Here is a 24,946-nt window from a genome sequence, read left to right as displayed (position 1 = left end):
ACGACCCAGGCTGTCTCCGCTCGAGAGAATCGGGACGCGCTGGAGGACCGGAGCCGTGTAGGAGGGAGCGTGTTCCGCGGTCCCGCGGAGCCGGCGCACGCCGCGCCGCGCCCCGCCCCCTCGGCACGCAGGCTCCGCGTGAGATCGCGCACGCGCGCACGCACCCGCCAGAGCCTCGGTCTGGTCTGCGGGGACCCGGCGGGCGGAGGCCGGGCCGTTGAGGTACGAGGGGCGGAGTCCGAGCCGCAGTCACCGCCGCCGCTGCCTCTGCGTCTGCCGCCGCCGCCGCTGCCAGAGAGGAGTATGTCTGCAACTCGAGCCAAGAAAGTGAAGATGGCCACCAAATCATGCCCTGAGTGTGACCAACAGGTGGGCGCTGGGGGCCCAGCACCCGCACGGGGACTAGCGGGCGGGCGGCCGTTGCCGGCGGCCGTTGGCTTTGGTGAGGCCGCTTCTCCGGGGTCTCGGCGGCAGAACGGGTGGGCGGGCCCTTGGGCTCGGTGGGCTCGGTGGCCACGGTGGGGGTCCGGAGCCCTCCGGGCGGAGCCGAGGGGTTACTAGGGAAACGCGCGGGGCGGCCGCCCGGCGGCTGCCCACCTGGCGGCGGTCAGAGGGCGAGTGTCTCGTCCTGTGGCCTGGCCGCGCGGGAAGGGGGCGTGGGCTTGTGGTGGTGGACGGGGCGCCGTGTCCGGACCCTCCCTGCGTCTCCGGGCCGGCTCCGGGTGACGGCGGCAGGATTGTGAGGGCGGCGGCCCGAGTGGACGAGCATGGCCCCCTCACCCGCTCCTGCCCGGAGGAGAATGCCCGATGTGCCCGACTCTCGAGTCCAGGCTCCTGGCTCCGAAAGCCCCCTCCTGCCACGCACGGTTGCTTTGTTCCCGTTTCAGATGTCTGCGGTGGACCCCCCAAAACTGTCCCCACAGCGACCTGGGCGGATGCTTAAATGTGACAGAACGGGCCGCAGTGAAATGGTTTTAAGTTTCGGCAAAATCGGAGATTTTTTTTCTCTTAAATATGTTTATTATATTTTTGGCGTAAATAATTGTGAATCCTTTCTCTACAATGTTTTAAGTGGAACATTATTGAATAACGCCCCCATTGAAGCCCTTTCTTTCTGGGCACTCCTCACTTCCCCCCACCCGCAGCGGTATCCACTGGTAAAAATTTGGCATTTCTGCTTCCAGATCATTTAAAAAATATGTATGTGGTTTTATGAATTTTAAGTGAGTTCTTTTTACACAGAATTAGTGGTGACATACCTGTAATTAAAAAAAATCTCATTTTACTGCTTCCTAGTAAAGCATGCCCCATTTTTTACTGAAATATTACAGGTTCCAGTAAACCTTAAAATCTAATGAGTTAAAACTCTGCCAGTTAAAAGCCTTCGTAAGGGCTCTTATTTGACGCAAACATGCAGATCTGGGTGTGTTTTTCTTTTCCACTGAGAGGATTTTTTTCAAAATGACTACCCTCTTCCTTTTTTTTCTCTTCCTTTCTTTTTTAAAATCAGGAGTAATTTGAAATGGCTGGAGGGCCCCCCCACCCCCGTTTTTTTAATAAGATGATTTTAGTGCAGTCTTTAAGGAGTAAGTTTAAGTTGATCAAATCTTGTAACAGAAAATGTTATATTCAATGTCTTTTATGGGCAATGATAGAAATGCTGATCAGAGAAAGACTGCAAGGAGAATTACGGTTTATTGTGTATGCAGTGTAAAAAAAGCCGTGTTTTCCAAAATAGTTACCATTAAACTAAATTTGTTAAATTCTGAAAAAATTGGATTTTTTGATTCAAGTCTCTTTGTGGAAGATTATTTCAATATTTAAATCATTTCCATTTGTTCCAATTAATTGTGCAGAAGTATAAGGTTTGCATAGTATGCATTATGCATTCCAGTTTCTGTAGGGCACCAGTTATTGCAAATCCTGACCTTGTTGTACTTGGCATAAAGTAACCTTTTGGGAAAAATCACTTGTTTTTAATATCCTGGTTAAGAAAAGAGGAAAGGATAATAAACTTGTAGTAGTTCCTGTAACTGTTCAACAAAAGGTGATCAGCATTTTATTTGGAAAGATCACTTTAATTTTGTTGTTACACGCACAACACCCCCTCCAGCAGCCACAACAAAATTCCAGAGATTGGGTGGCTCAAACAACAGAAATTTATTTTGTCACAGTTCTGGAGGCTAAATGTCCCAAGATCCTGACAGAAAAGAGCTTTCACGTGTCTCCTTATAAGGACGCTAATCACATCATGAAGGCCCCACCCTCATGATCTCATCTAAACCTAATTTTCTCATCTCCAAATACCATCACATTGGGGGTTAGGGCTTCAGCATATGAATTTATTTGGAGGTGGGGTGGATACAGTTCAGTCCACAGCAAGCTACAACATAATTTTGAATGTTGGTTGTTTTGTCTTTTATTCTAAATACTTAAGAGAATGTAACATGTAGAGACTTAAAATTTTTGGTGATTCTTGAAAGTGATTTATCTTTAAAAGTAACTGAATTGAAGAAAATAATAGATTAACTTAGCTATCTAAGTATTTGAAGTTCCAAATTTATTATGAGAAAAAAAAATTATAATCCAGAAAACCTTTTTAAACAGCATTAGAATGCTGCTGATATTCTAAGTTGCTTCATGAATATTAAATTAGAATTCAGATATAGTCTGTAAACATAAATGTAAAAATTTTTAAGTTTTAGGAGACTACCCTAGTTGAATAGATTTATATATGTCCTGTGTGTGTGTTTAAGTTTAAAGACAGGTACAGAGATAAGCAAACAAGGAAGACCTAGATTTTCAGTTGCTTTATTACATCCCTTTTACATGCCTTTATTGAAAATACAGTTCTGAAACATCTAAACCACGATGCTTTTCGTTTTCAAGGGGTTTCACATCCACTAACTCAAATTACTGAGACATTTTGAGTGTAGTAGTAGTCTAGATTTCTGTTAGTTTTCTGATATCTTTTGTGTATATTTCTGTTTTTGCCTTATTTTTAAAATTATATCACCTCTTTTCCCATCATTTATAGGAAATTTCATGTGACAGACAGCAAGTATGTCTGCTGTAGGTAATTTTGATTCTCTTAGCAACCAAGTATAAATGGATTCTCTCTAATGTGGTTATTTTTGGGCTTTTTAAAATCAGTGAAACAATACAGGACTAGGATTTCATTTTCTACAGTTTTTTTAAGCCTGTTTTACTTGCAGAACATATAAACAATCTAAATACCTGATTTTCAAGTTGATGCACAGTAAGCCATAAGTAAACAAAACCTTGAATTTTTTTCTTCCGTTTTAAAATCCTGAAGGTATAGCATTAGAACTTTCATTACTATTATCTTTGGCATTACAACTGAGATTTGAAGGAAGTTTAGGGTGTTTAAAATCCAAATTATACTATAATTTAAAGAGATTAATATTGCCAAAGTTATCCACCCTATTCTTTACAGGATCTGTATTGTGGTAGCTGGGTTTTTTTTTTCCAAGTTGGTGTGGGAGGAAGGAACTTTCTATTTTAAAAAGGACTTGAGGAAAAAAAAAAGGACTTGAGGGTGAATTAGCTCAGGCACATGAATGTTTCTTGAACATAAGGCACTTTCATTAAGGGATATAAATCAACCTGTCAATTCAATTAGTCATCCCGAAGCCAAATGTACATTTGTCATCTAACTCAAGCATTCTGTTAATTCTGGATATAGGTTGATACAGTTTTTTTGTGTGTATAAGATAGAGACTTACATTTAAATGTATTGAATTTTAGTAGCTGAAAGAACATGCATGTTGAGTAGCAGAGGATCTGTTGAATAAGAACATCATGTTTCTGTGTCTTTTGGATAGCATTAACTTAAAGCAATTTATATTACTTAGGATGCCCTTTATGATGTGTTTAAGTGTAAAGGAAATGAGTCAGTACCTTTGAGCTTGGTTTCTGTGAAGATGTGAAATTTTTAAAATGGCAAAACATATCTATTTGGGGCAGATTTTAAAATATTAAAAAATGTTACATTACATTTTCTGTCATCATTTGAAAGAATCTCATTACATTCTTGATAATGCAAACTGTTAGGCATACCTGGAGTTGGATTATTTTTACAGGATTCATTGTTATTTTTCATAAATACAAACTAGAATCCTTTGTTCATTATTTTTGTGCAAAGAAAAAGAATTCTGCCAAAATTCTAATTTAGCATATTTAAATAAAATATATTCTTGAATAGGAAGCATTCTGTACTTAAATGGATGAAAATCTTCCTAATTGTAATTAAACTTTTACATAAGCAGAACAATGGGCAAATGAAATTTATCTTACAAAGGGAATTGCAATTTTCTGACTATAATTTTTTTATGAGTACTTTTTGTTGAGATAAATTTCTCAGTTTTGGTAAATATGTCTTGAGTCCTAGGATCATTAAGGTTAATATTAATGAAATGATTATGGAGGGAAATCTAAAACTTTTCTCAATGATTTTCAATAACATTTGGCTTTTAAACTTTATATGCTTGAAATGGAGAAAAGAGCTACTTATAAAAGTATTTTACAGATTTAGAAATAGAAGCCTGAAGAGCTTAAGTGTTTTAGCCAACATCCTTCCTGGAGCTGAGACTGTAAGATCCTAGATGTCAACTCCTACTTTCTCCTACATTCTCTTTTGTTTATACTGTACTTTTGCCCCTCAAGCTGGTTGCTGTGAACTCTTTTTTCTTTTTTTTTTCTTTTTTTGCTTTCTTTTTTATTGAAATAGAGTCAGTTCACAATGTTGTGTCAATTTCTGGTGTACAGCATAATGATAAACTTTTTTTTTGTCAGTGATATTTGGCATCTTACCTTCTCATGTTGGAGCCTGGGTCCTTTTCAGTTCTTTCCCCTTTTGATGTGTCTGGTAAATCTACCTTATCTCCATTTCTGTTCTCACTATTCCAGTTGGGCCCTCATACTCTTACACTAGGATTGTTTTAATGACTTACCAATAATGTTCCCTTTTCTAGTTTGTTTTATATAAACTATCAAACTAATATTTTAGGAAATGCTTCCTATTTTCCCTGACTCTGACCCTATTATGGTTTTCTATCATTCACTCACATCAGCACATTTATCATGTGTTTACTATATTCATGGTATTGTGATGAATTTATAGAATGTAGAGATGTAGAGGACATGATACCAATTTCAAATAATGTGTTGTAAGGAGGTGGGGTTTAAATAAATCCATGATTCTTTCTTCAAGTAATTTATTTTTCAGTTCTGGAGACTATGTAAACACTGAGAAATTTAACAACAGAAAAATAGTAATAATATACTGTTTCTTTTCTTTTTTTTCCTACAGGTTCCTGTTGCATGTAAATCATGTCCCTGTGGTTACATATTTATTAGCAGAAAACTTTTAAATGCGAAACACCCAGAAAAATCACCATCTTCTATAGGTAATTGTGAGAGTTTACCACATTTTTAGCTTTTTGATGTAGAAATTTTAACCTTGTGAATTTACTATATATGTTTTTGTTGAAGTTAAAAATTAAAATCTGTTAAAGTATTTGTTTGGTTTTTATTAGCTATTGGAAATCAGCTTATGACATTAGTATGCTGTCCATTCCATTTAAATATTAACTCCTTTCTACTGCTGGTAAAGCTTATAAGAAATTTTCTATTTTTTTATTTTTGGAGGATGGAGAGCCATTGAAGGTTTTTAAGGGAGTGACCTAATCTGATTTTTAAAAATTACAAAAAGAAATTTAATAAGGTTATAATTGATGTTCAATAAATTGCACATTTTTAAAGTGTATGTTTGCTAAGTTTTATCATGTTTACACCAAAAAAACTACCACAATCAAGGTAACGAACATGTCCATCATTCCCGTAAGTTTTCTGGTTCCCCCTTGTAGTCTTTCTTTCTTGTTCCCTCTCTCCCCAGATAACCACTGATCTGCTTTCTTTTGCTCTTCTAGAACTTTACATTTTATAAATGGAATCATACAGTATGTACTTTTTTGCCTGGCTTCTTTCACTGAGGATAATTTAAGATTCAGCTACATTGTTGTGTATGTCAATAAGAATTCATTCCTTTTTATTGCTTTGCATTCTTTGTATGGATATGCCATGATTTGTTTATCTGTTCACTGGTTGGTGGGCATTTGGGTTTTTTTCCCCTCATGGTGCTGGTATAATTTGTAACAACTTAAATTTTTTTTCTTAATCAGTGACTAAAAAAATATAACCTGATTTTGTTATGAATATAATTTTTGAACATATTGGTTATTTTTTGTGACTGCCTGATATGGAATACCTAAAAAATAATTCTGTTTGAATTTTATTTTCCAATTAATGTAGGCAAATTGGATTTATTCAATGAATATATTTATAAAAAGATGAGGTTTTGTTATTTGTTGATGAAATCTGAGCTTCATACACTTTTGATCCCCAAATAAGAGTAGATTGATTACAAATACATGTATTGAGTGCCTACTACATGCTAGCCACTGTTTTAAGCCTTGGGCCTAAGGTAATGAATGAATCTACTATCAAGGTAGTTTTACTGCTGTCATGGATCTTATATTCTTACGGGCAAGAAATAAACAATGAACAAGTAAGCAGGGAGGATATCAACTTGTGATGAATGCCTTGTAAGAAATTAAAATAGAGTGCTGCAGTGTGTGACTAGAAGGCTACTTTTGATTGAGTGGTTGGAGGCTTCTGTGAGAGGTGACATTTAAGCTGAGGCTGAATAGGAACAACGGGCTAGCCATGACAGGATGAGGAAGAAGAACATTCTTGACAGATGAAAGAGCAAATGCAAAAATTCTAAGACTGGAAAAAGTTTGGTGTTAAAATATTTTAGGAACAAAAAGGCCAGTGTGGTTGCAGTGTAGACCATAAAAGCAGGAGGATGTTTGAGATGAGGCCAGAGGGATAAGCAGGGGCCAGATTATTTAGGGCTTTGTAAACAAGAGTAAGATTTTGGATTTTGTTCTTACAATATGAGGAGAAACTATTCTTAGAATGTGGGATGAGGCGAGTGGAAGGTGGCATGCTCTGATTTGCCTTTTAGAAAGACCATTCTGGCTGCTGTCTAGAGGACAGTTTGTGGAGTTGGAGGGTGAAAGTGAGCTATTGCAGCATGTTAGCTGCGTGAAGATGCCGAGTTATAGAGTGGTTATAGTAGGAGGTGACTCATGAATTACTTACATTTATGTGCATGAGAGGTCTATAGAGAGGTAGGAGGAAAGTTGTTTAATTCCATTTCTTCCTCTGAGTTTGCTCTCTTTTAACATGAGAATGGACTTAATAATTCATTATTTCTTAAAGAATGTTGCTGGATCGTCTATATAGGAGTCATCCAGAGAGCTTGTTAAAAATGGATTCCTGATTCTTATTCCCTAAAAGTTTGATTTACGTATGGGAACCCTGGAATGATTCATTCACTAAATTTCCTGGGGTGGCATGTCAACTCAGTTCTGAGTCTCCAAAATGAATAAGACATGGTCCATGCTGTTAGTGGGACAAGTGTGTTTATTTTTTTAATTCAAATATTTTTGAGCCCCTTCTATATACCAATGATTCAGGTGAGAAATGAGGTAAGGAAGAAACCCAGCAGGAAAGAGAAAAGGGATGAATGCTACATGTGTTAAAGAGTCAGAATTATTTGAACCAGAGGGAAGAATTTAGAATGACTCCCAAGTTTCTGACTTGAATTACTGAAAGAAATTAGGTTTGGATATAGTTTTAAAATATCATCCATGTTGAAGCTCAGAGAATATAGCCTCAGCTAGTGGATATAAAGGTTTTGAGCCATCACTGAATAGATGGTTGTTGACATCATGGAAATGGATGAGCTAGTGCTACAGAGTCTGTAGGGTATGAAAAGGAAGGAGTTCAGGGACTGAGCTCTGGCAAACCTCAATCTTAAGGGATGGAAGTGGGTAGGGAGGTTATGTCAACTGAGAAGAAATGTGAGCTGTAGGAGAACAATCAATAGACAGTATTGTTACATATCTGGGAGATGAGTGCAAAGCAATTCATTATTATTTTATGTTTGGAGTTTCCTAAGTTTCTGTTGTTTTAGTAAGAGTAGCCTTGTGACCTTGAAGTGAATGAAGATGAAACATTGATGCCTAGAAATCCTGGGGAGCAGGAAAAAGAACCAGCAAAATAAATGGAAAGAATAGAAAGGACAGAGAAACATCAGGGATAGACTGTGCCATGGAACCAATGGAGGAAAGGGTTTTAAGAAAGGTTAAAGAGTTTTCAAAGCCTGGAAAGCAGTGTGGTATATAGTACAGACATGGGAGCTGGAAGATCGGGCTCCAAATTCAGATTCCAGTTTGATCATTCTCTAACAAGTTTATTAACTGCCATAAACAGCTACTGTTTACTTGTGTATATAAAACAGATACATAGTACCAATCTTAGAGGATTGAAGTTTAGATGAAGTGCATATGAAAATGTGTAACATAAAGCTTGGTATGTTAAAGGTACTCAGTAAATAGTTGTTTTTACAATTATATTTCTTAAAAGTAAGGTTTTCCTTGGGTAGTCTATAGAATGTAGGGAATTGAGAAGAGTGTAATTTTAAAAATTTCCACAGTTTATCAAGTATTTGAATGTTGTCAGTGGGATCTAGAACATTTCAGTTTTAATTAGCAGAGGATTTATAGAAGAAATGAAAATGGATAACATATCTGAAAAGATAATCAACTTCACTAATCCGGGAAATGCAGTTGAAATAAAGTACTATTCTTTTGTGCACATTCTGACAAAAGATGTAAAGGATTTCTAAGTGCTTTTTATAATTATGGTAAAATGAGTACTTTCATACTAGTGGTGAGAGTATAAATTGGCGTAGCCTTTTTAGAGAGCAGTCTGACAGTAGTTGTCAAAAGGTTTAAAGGCACTTAACCTAGAAACTGGACTTCTTTGTCAATAGGTGTGTAGCCCAGAGATACAATTGTTTATAAAACACAATGAAATATTTACTGGGATTTTCAGGCAACACCAATAGCAAAAAGTTGTTAAGCCAAATGTCAGTAGGGGAATAGTTAATTAAGTATGGTAATCTATTAGGGAACACCAGTATTTGCTAATCAGAAAGAATGGTGCAGATTTTTAAGTACTGACATGGAAAAAACCCTCTAAAACATTGTTAATTTAGGGAAGAAAGTATAAAACTATACTTACATGAATTCATTTTTTACAAAAAATTTTTTTCTTGTGATAAGAACTTCTAAGATTTACTCTTAGCAATTTTCAAATATACAATACAATATTAACTATAGTCACCACGCTGTGCATTATATATGCATGACTTATTTATTTTATAACTGGAAGTTTGTACCTTTTGGATCTCCTTCGCCCATTTCACCCACCTCCCAGTTCCCGCATCTGGTCTGCCATTTTGTTTTTTGTATCTGTGAGCTCCTGGTGGGGTTTTTTTTCTGCACGTAAGTGAGATCATATGATATTTGTCTCTCTCTGACTTATTTCACTAGCACACTGACTTATTTCACAGTGCCCTTGAGGTCCATTCATGTTGTCACAAATGGCAAAATTTCATCTTTTTTTAATTGCTGAGTAATACTCTACATTTTGTTTATCCATTCATCCATTGATGGACACTTAACATTGTTTCCGTATCTTGACTGTTGTGAATAATACTTCAGTGAACGTGTGGGTGCATATATCTTTTTGAGTCAGTGTTTTTCATTTTCTTTGTATAAATACCCAGAAGTGGAGTTGCTGGATCATACTGTAGTTCTATTTTTCATTTGTTTTTAAGACTCCACGAAATGATTTCTAAGTGCAGTGTTAATCAGTAAATGCGTAAGTGGGTAGATCACTAGTTAACTAGGAGGAATCATGGAAGACTTTTATTTGCATAATTAAACATTTAAAACAAAAAAGAGAAACATCTTTAAAGCTCAGATTGCACTTAAAAGTAAAATCAAAGCTGTAACAGATCATTTTAAATTTCAGTGGGTTGAAACTTTTTAATTATTGTAACTTTGTGACCTGTATGAGGAAAATAATCTGTTAAATCAAATAGATTTATCTAGGTTTGAATTGTTGAAAACTCACATTTTTCAAATATACTAATTGTCTTTACATTTTCATAACATACATGGAAATCAGGAGGTGGGACATTAGAATAACATAAAACTTTGTCTAGCTGAAAATATATATAAATAAACAAAATCTGTTTTGGAAATTAAGATATTTTTCTAAGTTTAAAGTTAATTTTGTGAGAGGAAAAGATGAGTGTTGCAGATAGAGCTGTATTAGCTGCCCAGTGTTTTGTATGAGTGTATAGAACCTCTTTAATCATTCTTTGATACCTTTTCAAATGAGTTAGGTAGTGTTGTTTCTTTTATCCTTTTTGGGAGCCAATATTAAATGGAGATAAATTTTTAACAATTGACTGTCTTTTCCATGTAGGATTTCATTTTTAGATTGAATAGTTGAGAGAGTTTAAAGAGTAACCTTGAGATTAAATCTTAAATTGTCAATTTGGAGAAATTTCTTTAAAAAATAGATTAAAGGAAATGTTGTATTTCTTAAAATTGAGAGTATCTGTACTGTGGACTAAACTTTGAGCACTATAGTAGTAATCTATTCTAATGTTTGATTGGTTTGTAACTAGTAGTTATCTAGTCAAATATTTGGTCAATCATCAGATACTGACAGAAGCAGTTTTTGGTGAGAATAAACTTGGTTTGTCACAAATCTCTAAATTTGGTTTTCCAAATGGATATTCTGGGTAGTTAATGACATCAGTTGTGCTATTTTACATTTAGTAACCATGGATATACCTTTTCCCTTGTTTTAACTATAAAAACTATAAAGAAGACGTAAACTGAAATTCTAAATGAGGTACTAGTTTATAAAAGACTTCTAAAGGTAAGAAAAAGATTTAAAACAGTAAGAAATTGGAATAGGTTATTAGTATTTAACTGTATATTTCTCAGTGGGTATAAGGTTAGACAAATAGGTTAAGCTTAGTCAAATAAATATCAACCTCCCCATTTTTTATTGGGGAAGGAAAAAAGGGATAAAAATATTAAACCTAAAACATAATTTTCAAATTATTCTCTAAGATAAGTTAACAGGCAAAGGCTGATAAAAAAGCAAAGTAAATAAATGATATACTCACTTTTATAGTTAAGGGAAAATGGAGAAATGATTATTACCAATACCTTACAGAAAGTGATGGAAGATTAACTCAGTAGTAAGTGATCCTCAACTCTGAATTACTTGACAGTGAAGGTTTGGTTCTGTATTTTCAGGAAACATTGTTTCTTATATGCTAATCACTTAAAACTGCTGTACAGTCATATATGGAACATAGTTTTTATTTTGCCTTTTGATGAAAAAGTGCATACCTTTACCTCTGTGCTTTTAGGTGTTTAATCATATAGTTCATATAATATCTGTTTCGATATTTTAAGACATTTTTCATAGAATCCTCTGATTTCTTTTAATTAAGACTGATAGATTTTAGATCTGCTGCACAGCTGTCATATGAAAATTTCTTTCCATTGTACTACAGGGATAATCCCACTTTTTCTTATATATCATTTTTTTTTAACCCGTGTTTTTATTTCTGAAACTCACTTGTTGAAAGTATTGCTCTTTCTTCCTTGAGTCATCGTGGCAGCTGTTACTGAAAATCATTTGACCGTATAGTCAAGGATTTATTTCTGGGCTCTCTATTTTATTCTGTTCATTTGTGTCTCTGGTAAGGCAAGTACTGTGGTTTTTTTAAAAAATTTTTTTAATGGAAGTACTGGGGATCAAACTCAGGACTTTGTGCATGCTAAGCACGTGCTCTACCACTGAGCTGTACCCACTCCCACCCCAGTACTGTGCTTTTTTGATTACTGTAGTTTTGTTAGACAAAGTTTTGAAATCAGAAAGTGTGATTCTTTGTTCTTTTCCAAGATTGGCTGTTTGGGGTCCCTTGAGATTCCATATGAATTTTAGGTTGGAGTTTTCTCTTTCTGATATAATCACTCAGATTTCTCTGAAGGTATGTTTTAAGATTTTTGTTTGTTTGCTGAGCTACCTTTGTTCCTCATTTTTGTCTTGTTCCTTCTCTCTGTCACTTTTGTCTTCTTCAAATAGCTGGCAATCCTTAATTGCCTATTGATATTTATAAATGAAGGACTTGCTTTATCAATATAGGTAACTTTCATGAGTATCTACACTGTTTTGAAGATCTGTTTTGACAACAGATCTCTTTAGTGTATAATTGGAAGACGCTTTATAGGCAGGCTTTTAGATGTAAACTAGGTGAGCTGGGGGATGATATTGAAATCCATGATTGCCAAAATAAGAAAGGCTTCATTCTGGGGCACAATGTGAAATCCTTTACAGTGTTTCATTTTTATGAGGCGCTACCTTTTTTGTTTCTTTCTATGTTGTGGAGGTTCAAAGTTCCCTTGAACATTGCTTTACTTCTTTCTTTATATCTGTTGCTTTGTGTACATAGGCCCAGTGCTTCTGCAATAGTTCTGTATTCTGATGATCACCCTGTGACCTGCTCCCCTTTACTGTACTTTTTGTCCTGTCCTGGAAGTATCCTTGGGAAGTACAGTTACCTTTTCTGTAAGAGCCGTCTCTTATTCTTATTTTGAAATTTAGTTTCTTCTATTCTGGTTATTTAATCAGATTCTGTCAGTTTTCCAATTTGCTGAAATTCTGTAATTTAAGGTCATTAATCGGACCCATTCCTTGTTTCCAACATTGCAACATTGTTTTCTTTTTTCCCTTTCCTCCATGTTTATTCCCATTTCAGTGAGATTTTGAGAAGATAATGAGGTAAATGCATATGCTCAGTTTGATTTTATTTATTCAGCACTACTTAATGTGTGTAGGTAATGTTTTAGGTTGTGTGAATGAGGCAGACAAAAGTGTCCCAACTTTCATAGAGCTTATATTCTGATGGGGGAGATATGTTAAGCATACAAGTAAATAAATAACAGATTATAGTAGTAGTGGTAGTAGATTATAGAAAGTAATTTAGGCTGGGAGTCTCAGTGAGGATGACCTATATATTGATATCTGAAGGAAATAAAGCCTGTATCTTGAAGAGCCTTGGGAAGATAGCTCTAGGCAGAAGGATTAGCAAGTGCAGAGACTCAAGGAGAAGAAGGAACGTGTTTTATTTAAAGGAAGGCATGTCTGGAGAGTAGTGAGCAAAGTGGCCAGTGGTTTGAGATGAGATGCGTGAGAGGTGAATGTCAAGTCTTTTAGGGACTTGCAGTCTTTGGTAAGGAAATTTGACTATTTTAAATAAAGTGAAAAGCTAAGGAAAGGTTTTAGAAAGGAAGCTATATGATTTGAATTTTTTTTTTAAACAATAATTTTGGCAGTTGTGTAGGGAATGTATTTGGTTTGGATGTTGCCCATGGAAGTGGGAGAAATGAAGAAATTGTGTATATATCTTGCAGAGAGTATCTGTGGACTTTTGTGCTGATAAAAGCAGAAACAAGCTGAGTCACAGATGACGACAAGTTATTTGGCTTTTGCAACAGGTTGGTGCTATTTACTAGTAGGAGGGAAAAATCGAGGGTTTTTTTGGTACATTGAAATGCTTGTGAGTCATTCAAGTAAAGTTGTCAGGTAGGCAGTTTAGAGCTTTGGGAAGAAGTCAGAGCTGAAAGTATAAATTTCAGAACCATTATAACAATAGTGCTTAATGATTTGGGTCCATGGATTATCTAGGCTGAGTATAAGGGAGAGGGCTCAGGACAGAGTCCTGAGGCTTTAATATTAGAGATGAGAAAGAACCTGGGGGAGGAGGAGACAGCAGAGGAGATAAAGAGGAATGGCTTGTGAAATGGGAAACCTGGAGAACCTGAAAGTCAAGTGAAAAAATAATTGCAAGGAAAAGAGTAAGTCATCTTTTGTCTTTGATGAATTTTTGAGAGGTGAAATTAAAATGACTGAAGAGAATTGTCTGCTGGATTTGGTAAGGGAGGTTTTTGTCCTTCTTGATCAGTTTAATTGGGTTGGGAACTGTACTGAAGTGAATTGATTAGTGAATGGGAAGTGAGAAACTGAAGGCAGAAAATACACATATCTCTATTTTTGAGACGTTTGACTATGAAAAAGTTTGCAGAGATGGGTGAGTAGCTGGAGGAACAACCTAAATTTAGTATCAGACTTTAAAAGGCATACTATAAAAAGCTTTACCTATCACTATTTCTTCTAACTTTTTTATTTTTTGAGAAATTCTAAGCATACACAAGAGTAGACAGTGGCCAACCCTGCCCCATCCATATCCACCATCTACTTCTTCTCTTGTATACTGTTTTCAAGCAAATCTCATGTAATTTCAATTATAAATCATTTATTATATGTTTCTAAAAGATAGACCTTTAAAAACAGAAGCATAATAAAAATCAACAATAATTCCTTAATATCAAATATCCAACTGGTATTTAAATTTCCAGGTTTCTCATAAATGGTCTTAAAGTTTTTAAAAACAGATTCCAAATAAAATTCACACATTGCATATGGGTGGTATCTTTTTTGGCTCTCTTATTATTTTCTCTTTTTTTCCTTGCAAATTATGTTATAGAAACTACATCTCTTGTCCATTTGGATGTACTGTTTGTGTCTCCATAGTGTGTGTTAACACATTCCTCTAATGACTTTTGTTTTTCTTAAAAATTGTAATTTGGATCCAAGGACTTGAGATTTTATTTATTTATTTATTTTTGACAAGACTACTTAATCGGTAGGTATTCTATCAGGAGGCACATAGTCTCCTTATCTGTTTCTGTGATGTTAGTAGCTGTTGAAGTTTAGCATTTAGGTCATTCAGTTCATTTCAGGTTGAAAGTGGTGATACCCTGATTTTATCATTCCTTCTTCATTTTTTTAGCTGCAGTGATTGTAAAATGAGAAAGTGCTGTTCATCTGCCCTTGTAACCCAATGAGTGGTACAGTTTGAATAGAAAAGAAAGAATAAATGCTTTATTCTTTCCCTTTATTTTAGTTTTCAAAATAGTGAGTTGGTTCTTGAGATGTTTCAGTCTATTATAGCTATTATTTTTTATTAATGCTCAAATTATCTTACAATGATCAGTGGGAGCCTCTTCAAGTTAGCCCTTGAGTCCTTCAACAAGACACTGGTTGTCTTTGATAACTTTCTTAAAATCTGGAATAGTTAAATGTTCTTTCATCATCTGGTATATATCTAATCTGCGGCCTGAAATTAAGGATATGGTATTTGGCAATAACTATTAGTATTTTACTTTAATTAAAAAAAATTTTTTTTATAGTAGCCTCTTAAACATAATTTATATAGCCTTTTAAATTGTTCCCTTTAGTCCTTTGGATGTAAATTTTCTTATTTGTTTTGCCCCCTTACCATCATGATTTTAGGCATTTGGGAAATTCTGTTTCTTGCTTTTGAGTCCAGGTATGTATTAAAGCAATTTTTAAAAAATTGTTGTTTGTTTGTCTTATCCAACCTTTTGATCTGTTTGGAGAGAGAAGGGTGGCTCCTTGCATTAATTAAATCATCATATTGAGTAAAGTTCCCCTATTGCTATTCCATTTGGAATAAACATCCTCTTAGAATGTCAGAAATTACCTCATCTGTGGCTAAAATGAAAACTACTTACTTCCCTAGTGTTTTTATGTTTTCCCTAGATACTTTCTATTTGCTTTTTATTGGTAACCTAATAAATTATGGCTAACGTCAGTTTTGCTTCTGTGTATTTGACATATTTCAATCTATAATTTGGGTAGGGGGAAAATGGAATTTTTTTCCCTTTTGTAATACTTTATCATTTTTAGCTTGAAAGCAGAGAGAAGGAAAAAGGCAGAAAGGTCCCTGGTATTGTGTGAACTTGTAGGGGCTAAAATTAAAGGTGCCAAATAAAGAAACTCGTCTTCTGTTACAAGATTACTCCTACCTCATGTGTTAACGTGGATCTGAATTCTGCTCAATTTCTTTTTTTTTTTCACATGGATGTGAGGGACATAGATGTTATGGTTGTAGTTTTATAAAATATGCCAGGCAGCGAACACTAGTGCTATTTAGAAAGAAAAAGAAGAAAGCAATGAAAACTTGGGCAAACAGTTCTTGCTAAGCCCTAAAATATATCACTTTTATTCATTCATACAGAAAACAAGCATGAGGCCAAGAGGAGGCGAACAGAGAGAGTTAGGAGAGAGAAGATAAATTCTACAGTAAATAAGGACTTAGAAAACAGAAAGAGGTCTCGAAGTAACAGCCATTCAGATCATATCAGACGAGGAAGAGGAAGACCTAAAAGTGCATCTGCCAAAAAACATGAGGAAGAAAGAGGTATGAGTAAATCCAGCAGCTTTTTTTTTTCTCCAAGTATTAAAGTTTTCTAAGATCTTAATTAGATAATAGTGAAGAAAGTGTTTGGTAGGCATTGAACTTAAAATCCCAACTCATATTTTAGTTTATGAAAGCATTTTCTCTAAGGTATTTACTTGTTTTTAAAAAGTCACGTAAATTTATTCTTATCAGAAAACTAAAGGCTTAAATTAAGTAAAATTCACCTTGCTATAAACTGCTGATAGTAGAGTTCAGAGATAATTTTATATGACATCCTGGATAAGCCTGAAAAATGGTTGTACTTCTTCTTTTTTTAAGGTAAATCTGAATTCTGTTAAGACTTATTTCAAACTGTTATACTATGAGTTTTAAAAAATATACTATTGAAAATGTTCTTCAGTATGAATTTTTAAATTGCTCTTATTGTGTTCCCTTGCTGTGAGGCAGCTTTTGAATAGGAAGGTGAATTCTGTGTGGTCCAAACATATTCATATTCTCCTTACAGAGCTTCTCCTTTCTTCTGATAAGTAGTAGTGTGTCTGCCAAAACTTATTTTTAACCGCTAACTAAAACTTGAGCTTCTCTTTTCTTTGACTTATACATCTTTAAAAAACTTTGTATTGTGGAAAATTTCAAAGATTATACAAAATTAGAAATAATAGTATAATGAGCCCCTATATGCCCATGAATATCTTTTTTAAAGTGAGACTTTTAAGCCACTGATTAATGAAAAAAGGGATAGTTGCTTTTTACAATTCTTTAAAACCTCTATCAAGTAAATAAACTATATTTCAATTTAAAAAAAAACAATGTAGTTAGATACCCAAAAAACCTTTATTAAAATAATTTCACCTTCAATGAAATGCATTTATAATTTCTTACTTGTGAGTTACACTTTCAGGTATTCAGTCTTAGATATTCAGGTATTCAAGCATAAATATATTTTAGATATTGAGAATTTTTTACCTGTTCATCATTTCTCTCTGCTTTGTGTGCTTTTATTTGAAAAAAATTACTGCTGTTCAGGAAAATAACTTCACTGGTATAGTTTTTTATCAAAGTTAAAGATTTCATAATATTGTTTGACTAAAGACTATACTTAGATACTCCTTAATTCCTTGGGTAATTTTACTGCTTTTTCTCTTTCCTCCTGTTCTGATCTTCCAGAGACTTCAAGGGTTTTTTTTTTTTTTTTTTCCTCCAATTTGAATGTGTTTTAACAATGGGATGATTAGAAAAATCTGTGCTAAAAACTGTTTCATAAGGGAATCTAGGTAAGGAAAAGTCAACAGAGGCAAAAGAAAAGAAGGAAAGACTGCTTGGGCCAGAAAACAACATTCTTTTCAGTTGAAGTAAAGGGAATATAACCCAAAGAATGGAGAAGTTATGCTTCTGGTGGTGGGTAAGAGATGAGAAAACAGATAATGACAGTCTTTTACTTGGGGAAACAAGTCTCTGTAGTTGTGCTAGGACTCTACATATGCAAGTTTGAATATTTTATTTCATGTTAACTTGAAAAAATGTTTATTTGGCTATAAATTTTTTTCAGATATTTTTGGTTTATTATAGAAAAATTTTAAGAAAGCTGTTTCCAGGGTAAAATATGTTTGTAATATATTTGCTTTTGATGTAAATAGGAAAGTACTCAAAGCAATTTTTGTTTAATGAACTAGAATCTTTTAATGTGAGGCAGGGGCAGTTAGCAGACTTTCTCTATAAAGAGCTAGATAACAAATCTTTCAGGCTCTGTGAGCCATATAGTCTGTCACAGCCACTCTGCTCTGTCGCTGTAGCTGGAAAGCAGCCATAGAGAATATGCAAATGAATGAGCATGGCTGTACTGCGGTAGGACTTTGGAAAAACAGGTGGCAGGCCAGATTTTGACTCTGGGCTGTATGTTACTAACCATTAGGGCAGATCATATTTCCTGAATAGAATACTGATAAGAAATAGGAACTTTTGAAATGTCTGTATATTTTAGAATAGACTTCTTTGATATTCTTCTCAGTGTTAATTAACTACTTAAATTTAGTATATATTGATTTCCTGTTCATAGGGCACTTGAAGAATTTGAAGCAGGCTTTACCTTTATTTTAATAAAGAAAACCTGACAATTGTGCCTAAAAGCACATTTTTAATCGACCTTACTGTTTTCTATATTTTGTAAAAAATAGGAAGAAGAAAGACTGGAAAAGGAAAGCTTTCTAGATACCTAGATAACAACATTATCTTTATAAAATCATAAAAACAAACTGTTAAACTTTTGGGTTTTGGTTGGTTTAAAATAAATCTTCATTTCCTATATGGGGTGTATGATTATTCTGGATATTAGTAATGTAGGAGTGACATTTTGATTGATTAAAATATATCAGGCAATTCTGAATATTTTATTAATGAATATAGAATTAATGTATACTTCAAGTTAAAGATGGTGGATTGAATAAATACATCTAGCTCTGCACCCTCCCCAAATCCTAGTAAAATGTCAGGAAAGGGATTTGTTTTTAAAAGGGCAAAATCCCACAAGGACAAGGAATGGGAGAAGCAACAAAATTTTGGAAAGTGGTAACTTCTTTTTAGGAGACCTAAATTGTAAGCTCCTTTGAGGAAAGCTGAGACAGACTGATCTTTATTACACAGCTGCCTTAAGGTCAGGAATTTATGCATCAGTTCTGTCTGGAAATGTAGAGGTGTGAAGGTGAGGCTTAAAACAAGATTATTTGAAAGTATGTTTTGATAGCCTGCTGGGGCTGTTTACTGTGTCCCCCACTGCCCCCCCCACCCCCACCACAAGTTTATCTTTTGAAAAAGATAAAGCAAAACAGGGTCTCTGGTCCAGGAACACTAGCAGGCATCATTGAGGCCAGGGGCACCAAATTAGATGAGGAAGATTAGATAAAAATTGGAGATGGTAAATATTGAGTTCTCCAGTCAGGCTTGTATCTTCCAGGTGAGATATTAGAGGAAGGGAATCTGAAGAGCCCAAGAGAAGAGACCTAAAATAAAAATACTTTAATTAGAGATTTCACAAACAAATGGCCCAGTCAGATGGTCCTGAAGTGATGATCACAGTCAAACTAACCAGCTTTTTTGGTCCTACTCCTAAATATAAGTATATTACTAATACCTAGATATATGAAAGGCTTAGTATGAAAGGCTAAGACCAAATCAGTAAGTCAAAAAATAACTTGGATGAAGTAAGTTTTTGTGGGGAAAAGAAAAAAATTGAAACTATCATTAATATTCTTAGCAAGAGAATTCATGGCAGTTGTGAAACAAGAAAAAGATATTAAAAAGGAAACTGCAGATGTCAAAAGGTACCTGGAAAATAAACTTTAAAATAAGAATCTCAAAATATGAATATAAATACATAAGTATATATGTGATTTACAGAAATGAAAAACTTTAACAGAAGGCGTACAGACAAAATTGAAGAAATGTGCCAAATGTAGAGCAATAGGAAAAGAGGTGAAAAAAGAGAATGGAAAAGATAAGAAATTTCGAGGACCACTTTGAGGTCAACATCTATAAATAATTGATGTTGCAGAAAAAGAACATAGAAGATGGAGGAGAAGGAAGTCATCAATGAAATAATTAAAGCAATTTTCCCAAACCCAAAGGACATTGAGTTTCCGTATTGAAATACCCCACCAATTCTCAGCCTAATGGATGGTCAAAAGTAGATGTTATGCCAAAGCATATCATCATAAATCATCTCTCTTTAGCAAAAGGGAAAATCCTTCTAAGTGTTCAGAGAAAATAATTGAAATGGTATAGGAATTAATACGATGGAATATTGCCCAGCAAGGAACAAACTACTCATATATGAACAGCATCAATGAATTTCAAAACATGTTGATTGAAAGAAGCTAGACACAAAACAGTACATACTATATGATACATTTATGTGAAGTTCAAGCACAGGTAAAATGAATGGTGATATAGAACAGTGGTTGCTGGTGAGTTGGGGAAGGATTGACTGGAAAGGAGCATGGGGAATTTTCTATATCTTGATTGTGGTGTGGGTTACATATATATAGAGATACATGTTTGTCAGAGCTCATCCAGTTGTACACTTAAGATCTGTGTATTTCACTGTATGTAAATTTAGCAATCACTTTAAAAATAACTATAAAAAAGGTGTTGGGTTTTCTTAATAGTGACACCAGTAGTTGGAAGACGGTTTTTTGCCTTTAAAGTACTAGGAGGAAATCTGTGAGTCTTTAGTACCACAGTATGAATTAGTGTGAAGAAAGACTAAAGACACTTTTTGATATTCAGGGTCTCAAAAAATTTGCTACCTGTACTCCCTTCCTCAGGAAGCTATTCAAGATGTATGCCATCAAAATGAAGAGGTAAACCAAGAAAGTATCCTGGGTCCAGGACACAGGGTCCAACTCAAGAGATAGATGAGGAGAATCTCCAACATTATGTTGAAGAGAGATCTCAAGATGATAATTGTGCAGTAGGCCTTGAAAGGAACCATTTCAGATTGGAGCAGATCAGAAGGCTTTCTTGAAGAGTTTCTTCAAGAAGACAAAATTGATAATGTGTAAACATTCTGAAGGATATATACAATCAGGAGAGAGTTTGGGTTCAGTTCTTAATGAAAACTAAGCAAATGGAAAAAATCTCTTCAGGGAAAACAATGTGCAGGAAAAGTGAAAGCATTTACATAATGAGAATAATGTAAACACAATATATTGATCTCATTGAAATTATGGTATAACTATAATAGGAAGATGGAATAAGCAGAGTGTGGCAGGGGCAAGAGACAGAAAACAATAAATTAATTTTTCACAGAAAAAACAAGGTAATGCCTAAAACCAAAAAACCAAGACATTGCATCAGATAAATATGTTATTTAGGTAAAAGCCAAAAGGAACACATGATAAAAGAAGTTGCATTTGGAGAGTGGGAAATATGCATGGAGGGAGGAGAACTTCTGTTTTTTGTAACAGTTTTGTGAAAATAATTTGACTCTAAACTGAGTCATGCATGTTTAACTATGATTAAAAAGTCAAAACAAAACCAAAGAACAAAATGAAATCATAGTAGAGCCTGAAAAAGTAATTTGGGAGAATATAGACAAAGATGTTCATTGTGATTTTAGCTGGCTCATGAATAACAGGTGATTTTTCTTTTCTTGTTTATTTTTCAGTATTTTTCAAAATTTCCACCATGAAGTTTATGTTACATTTGTAATCAAGAGGGGAAAAGTAGAAATAAATATTGGTTACTATAGCAGGGCTAAGGTGAAGAACCTAATATATTCATAAAGGCAACATTGATGTCAGAAGGGATAATCTTTAGGGTGAGGAAATTTTGATTGAGACTCATACCAGAGAGGAAAAGAAAAGTTGAGATTCTTACAGAAATGATATAGATATTAGACTGTGTGTATAGAAATATATATAGTCTCCATTTAGCCTTAGAATTAACTTCATGGCATTTCAGTAACTCCTTTATGTAATTTGAAATTTTCAGCTCACTAGCATAATCCTTTATAACATTTAATGTACACTGTAGTATTATGTATAGTATTTATTGTCATTTAAAGAAATACTTGAAAACTTTAAATGAAAAAAATTACTGCATCTGTCACTTTTTTAAAACATTTTTTATTAAGTTATAGTCATTTTACAATGTTATGTCAAAGCATCTGTCACTTTTATATTAAAAGCTTTCCTTTTTTCTTTTAACAGAGAAACAGGAAAAGGAAATTGACATCTATGCTAACCTCTCTGATGAAAAGGCTTTCGTGTTTTCAGTCGCCTTGGCAGAAATAAATAGAAAAATTATTAATCAAAGACTTATTCTCTGATATTTGTCGCAAAATGTGTTGAAACTTTCTTCAGAATTACATCAGCAAATTCTCAAGCAGTTATGGACTCTCAGGAGTATTCTGACTACATCAATAAGGGCAATTGATTGTTTTTTGTTTTTTGGTTTTTTTCCCTGTCATTTAGCCTGTGCCACACTTTGGGAGCAAAGCTGTAGGCTTGGACTGTACTGGGATTTTATTTCCTTGTTTACCAAGGAGTATTGTCAGTGTTTTGTGTTTGTAATGTGGTGTATTTATCCTTCCCCCCAGAAAGCTGGATGGCTGTTAAAGGATAAAGGGGTAGGGTTGATATTGGAAGTATGAAAACTAGAGAAGTAAAATGCTTGATAGTTTGCAGGTTTGCCACCAGAGATGCAATATTTTAAATATTTTGAGAAAGAGTGACTTTTAAAGATATATATTTCAGATTTTCAGCACTAACAGTGCATATTTGCAGTTCATTTAATAAATTGCCAATTGATATTTTATTGAATAGGGAATTAAGAATATAAACTGTAAATTTTGTCTTAAATTGATTTTTTTTCTTGGCCTTTATTTTTATGGCTTAATGTGTGAGTTATATTTTAGAAGATACCTTCTAGACAGTTTGGAAGTTTGGGTGCTATATGAAGAAAAACATTTAAGGATATATCATACTTCAGATATAAACACCTGTTTTCTTGAATGTAATTTATTTATTGGTTTAAAAAAAATACTTTTTTGCTCTCAAGATGGTGCCTGTTAACCTAAACATAAAATATATTTATTACATGCGAAATATTTCTTAGCAACTTTTAAGCAGTAATGTTCTTTCCGAATGGATGTTCATTTATACATCCTGAAAATTATTTAAATTGTTACTTAACCTCACTCTGGAGGAAAAAATAAACCTTAATATTGAAATTAATAGATTAAATAGTGTGGTATAAGCTTTTTGTTCTAGTGAAGTTTGTGAAATATATTTAAATTATTAATTTTCTAGTGTTAAATGATAATTGTTTATAGTTGATTTCTTTTATACTAAATGCTTTTGCATTTTTGTGTATTGATTTAATGCTCAATATATTTAAACTTGATAATGACTTTACTTATTTTAAGTCAACCATGGCGCCTGCCCTTCCCAGCTCCACCACCCCCGCCAAAATCTGTTTGGAAGTCCTAAAGCCTTATTAGGGGAAGTAGACGTCAGTTAGACTTAGTTCTTACTTCAGAGAATTTTCCTTTCAGTTTCAACAACAAAATTGTCAGCTTCAGCCTACATCTCCCATCACTTCCTGGAAGAAAAAAGCTTTATATATTTTTTCTACTTTATTTAAATGGTAGCCAGCAGAGGGAGCTTAAGAGGTACTCTAGGTGGGATGTAGAATTTTCCTAAGAATTCCTTTTCCCTCCATCCCCATTATTTACCTGCAAGTACTACTACAATTATCTTATATGCATTTTAAAGCCCTAGTAATAAAGTTTATTCCCAAGAATGTTAATGTGATTTTTGTCTTTGAAATATAAGAAAACTATTTTCATTTTGAGGGGAAAAAAATAAAAATGATTATTATCTAAAAATGCTTGTGAACATATATACAGGCATACCTACAATAAAGCAAATAATCACAATAAAGCAAGTCAGAATGTTTTTGGTTTCCTAGTGCATGTAAAAGTTACGTTTATACTATACTGCTTATTAAATGTGCACTAGCATTATGTCTTAAAAATACAATGTGCATGCCTTATTTAAAAACTACTTGATAAAATTGCTAACCATCATTTGAGCCCTCAGTCATTCTCTTTTTCTGGTAGAGAGTCTTGCCTTGATGTTGATGATCGCTGACTGATCAAGGTGGTAATAACTGAAGGTTGGGGTGGCTGTGGCAGTTCCTTAAATAAGACAGCAGTGAAGTGTGCCACATCCACTGATTCTTCTTTCATGAACCATTTCTCTGTAGCATGTGATGCCGTTTGATACCATTTTACCAACAGTAGAACTTCTTTCAGAAGTGGAGTCCTCTGAAACCTTGCTGCTGCTTTATCAAGTAGGTTTATGTAATATTCTGAGTCTTTTGTTGTCATTTCAGCAGACTACACAGAATATCAGGAGTAGATTCCTTCTCAAGAAACTACTTTCTTGACTCATCTATAAAGAGCAATTCCTCATCCATTAAATTTTTTTCATTTTTCAGTTTTATTACGTAGAATTGTTACAATTTGACTGCACATGTACAATGTATTGCATGTAAATACATATACACAATATACTGCACGTATTTTTTAAATTTACATATATGTACTGTTTGTTCATTGTTTCTAAGAACATTTAGAGCTTTAGGTTTTTAAACTTACATAGTTATCAAAGGAATAAAGCCAACCACAAAATAAGAATTAATTAAAAAAGATACACCCCGTTATTAATAGCAACATTATTTATAATTGCCAAGATATGGAAGCATCCTAAGTGCACATCAATAGATGAATGGATAAAGAAGATGTAGTATGTGTTTATGTATGTGTGTATGTGTATGTATATATGCGTGTGTGTGTGTGTGTATAATGAGATACAACTCACCCATAAGAAAGGATATTTTGCCATTTGTGGCCCTTCATTCACTTTTTTTTTCACTTCAAAAACCAGAATTTTATAACCGGCATAAACGTCTTCATTGCATCAAAAACAACAAAATACCTAGAAATAAACTTAACCAAGGAGGTTATCTATACTCTGAAATCTGTAGAACGTTGGTGAAGGAAATGGAAGATAATACAACAAAATAGAAAGGTATCTTGTGCTCTGGGATTGAAAGAAATGGAAAAAT

General features: G+C 34.4%; 1 protein-coding gene across 2 annotated transcripts; it reads left to right on the top strand.

Moving 5' to 3' along the window:
• C9H16orf87 (chromosome 9 C16orf87 homolog) lies at positions 1-23,753 on the top strand. Of its 2 annotated transcripts, XM_032486246.1 has the most exons (4): positions 1-369; positions 5,333-5,429; positions 16,136-16,318; positions 22,024-23,753. In XM_032486246.1, exons 1-4 carry the CDS (start codon positions 304-306, stop codon positions 22,140-22,142), a joined length of 465 nt encoding a protein of 154 aa, XP_032342137.1. In that variant the 5' UTR covers positions 1-303; the 3' UTR covers positions 22,143-23,753. The 2 variants fall into 2 exon arrangements, with proteins under 2 accessions (XP_032342137.1, XP_032342138.1); XM_032486247.1 differs by lacking the exon at positions 16,136-16,318.
• The last annotated feature ends 1,193 nt before the right edge of the window (positions 23,754-24,946 follow it).

The sequence above is a fragment of the Camelus ferus genome, chromosome 9 (genome assembly GCF_009834535.1).
Source record: "Camelus ferus isolate YT-003-E chromosome 9, BCGSAC_Cfer_1.0, whole genome shotgun sequence".
Lineage (NCBI taxonomy): Eukaryota > Metazoa > Chordata > Mammalia > Artiodactyla > Camelidae > Camelus > Camelus ferus.
The sequence above is the reverse complement of the archived record's forward strand: the minus strand, read 5'-3'. Positions and strand labels throughout refer to the sequence as shown.

Bases quoted from the DNA above. Each gene is read 5' to 3' on its own strand.
- C9H16orf87 (XM_032486246.1), top strand. From the start codon at position 304: ATGTCTGCAACTCGAGCCAAGAAAGTGAAGATGGCCACCAAATCATGC. The intron at 5,430-16,135 runs GTAATTGTGAGA...TCATTCATACAG, and splicing joins AAAATCACCATCTTCTATAG to AAAACAAGCATGAGGCCAAG. The intron at 16,319-22,023 runs GTATGAGTAAAT...TTCTTTTAACAG, and splicing joins AAAACATGAGGAAGAAAGAG to AGAAACAGGAAAAGGAAATT.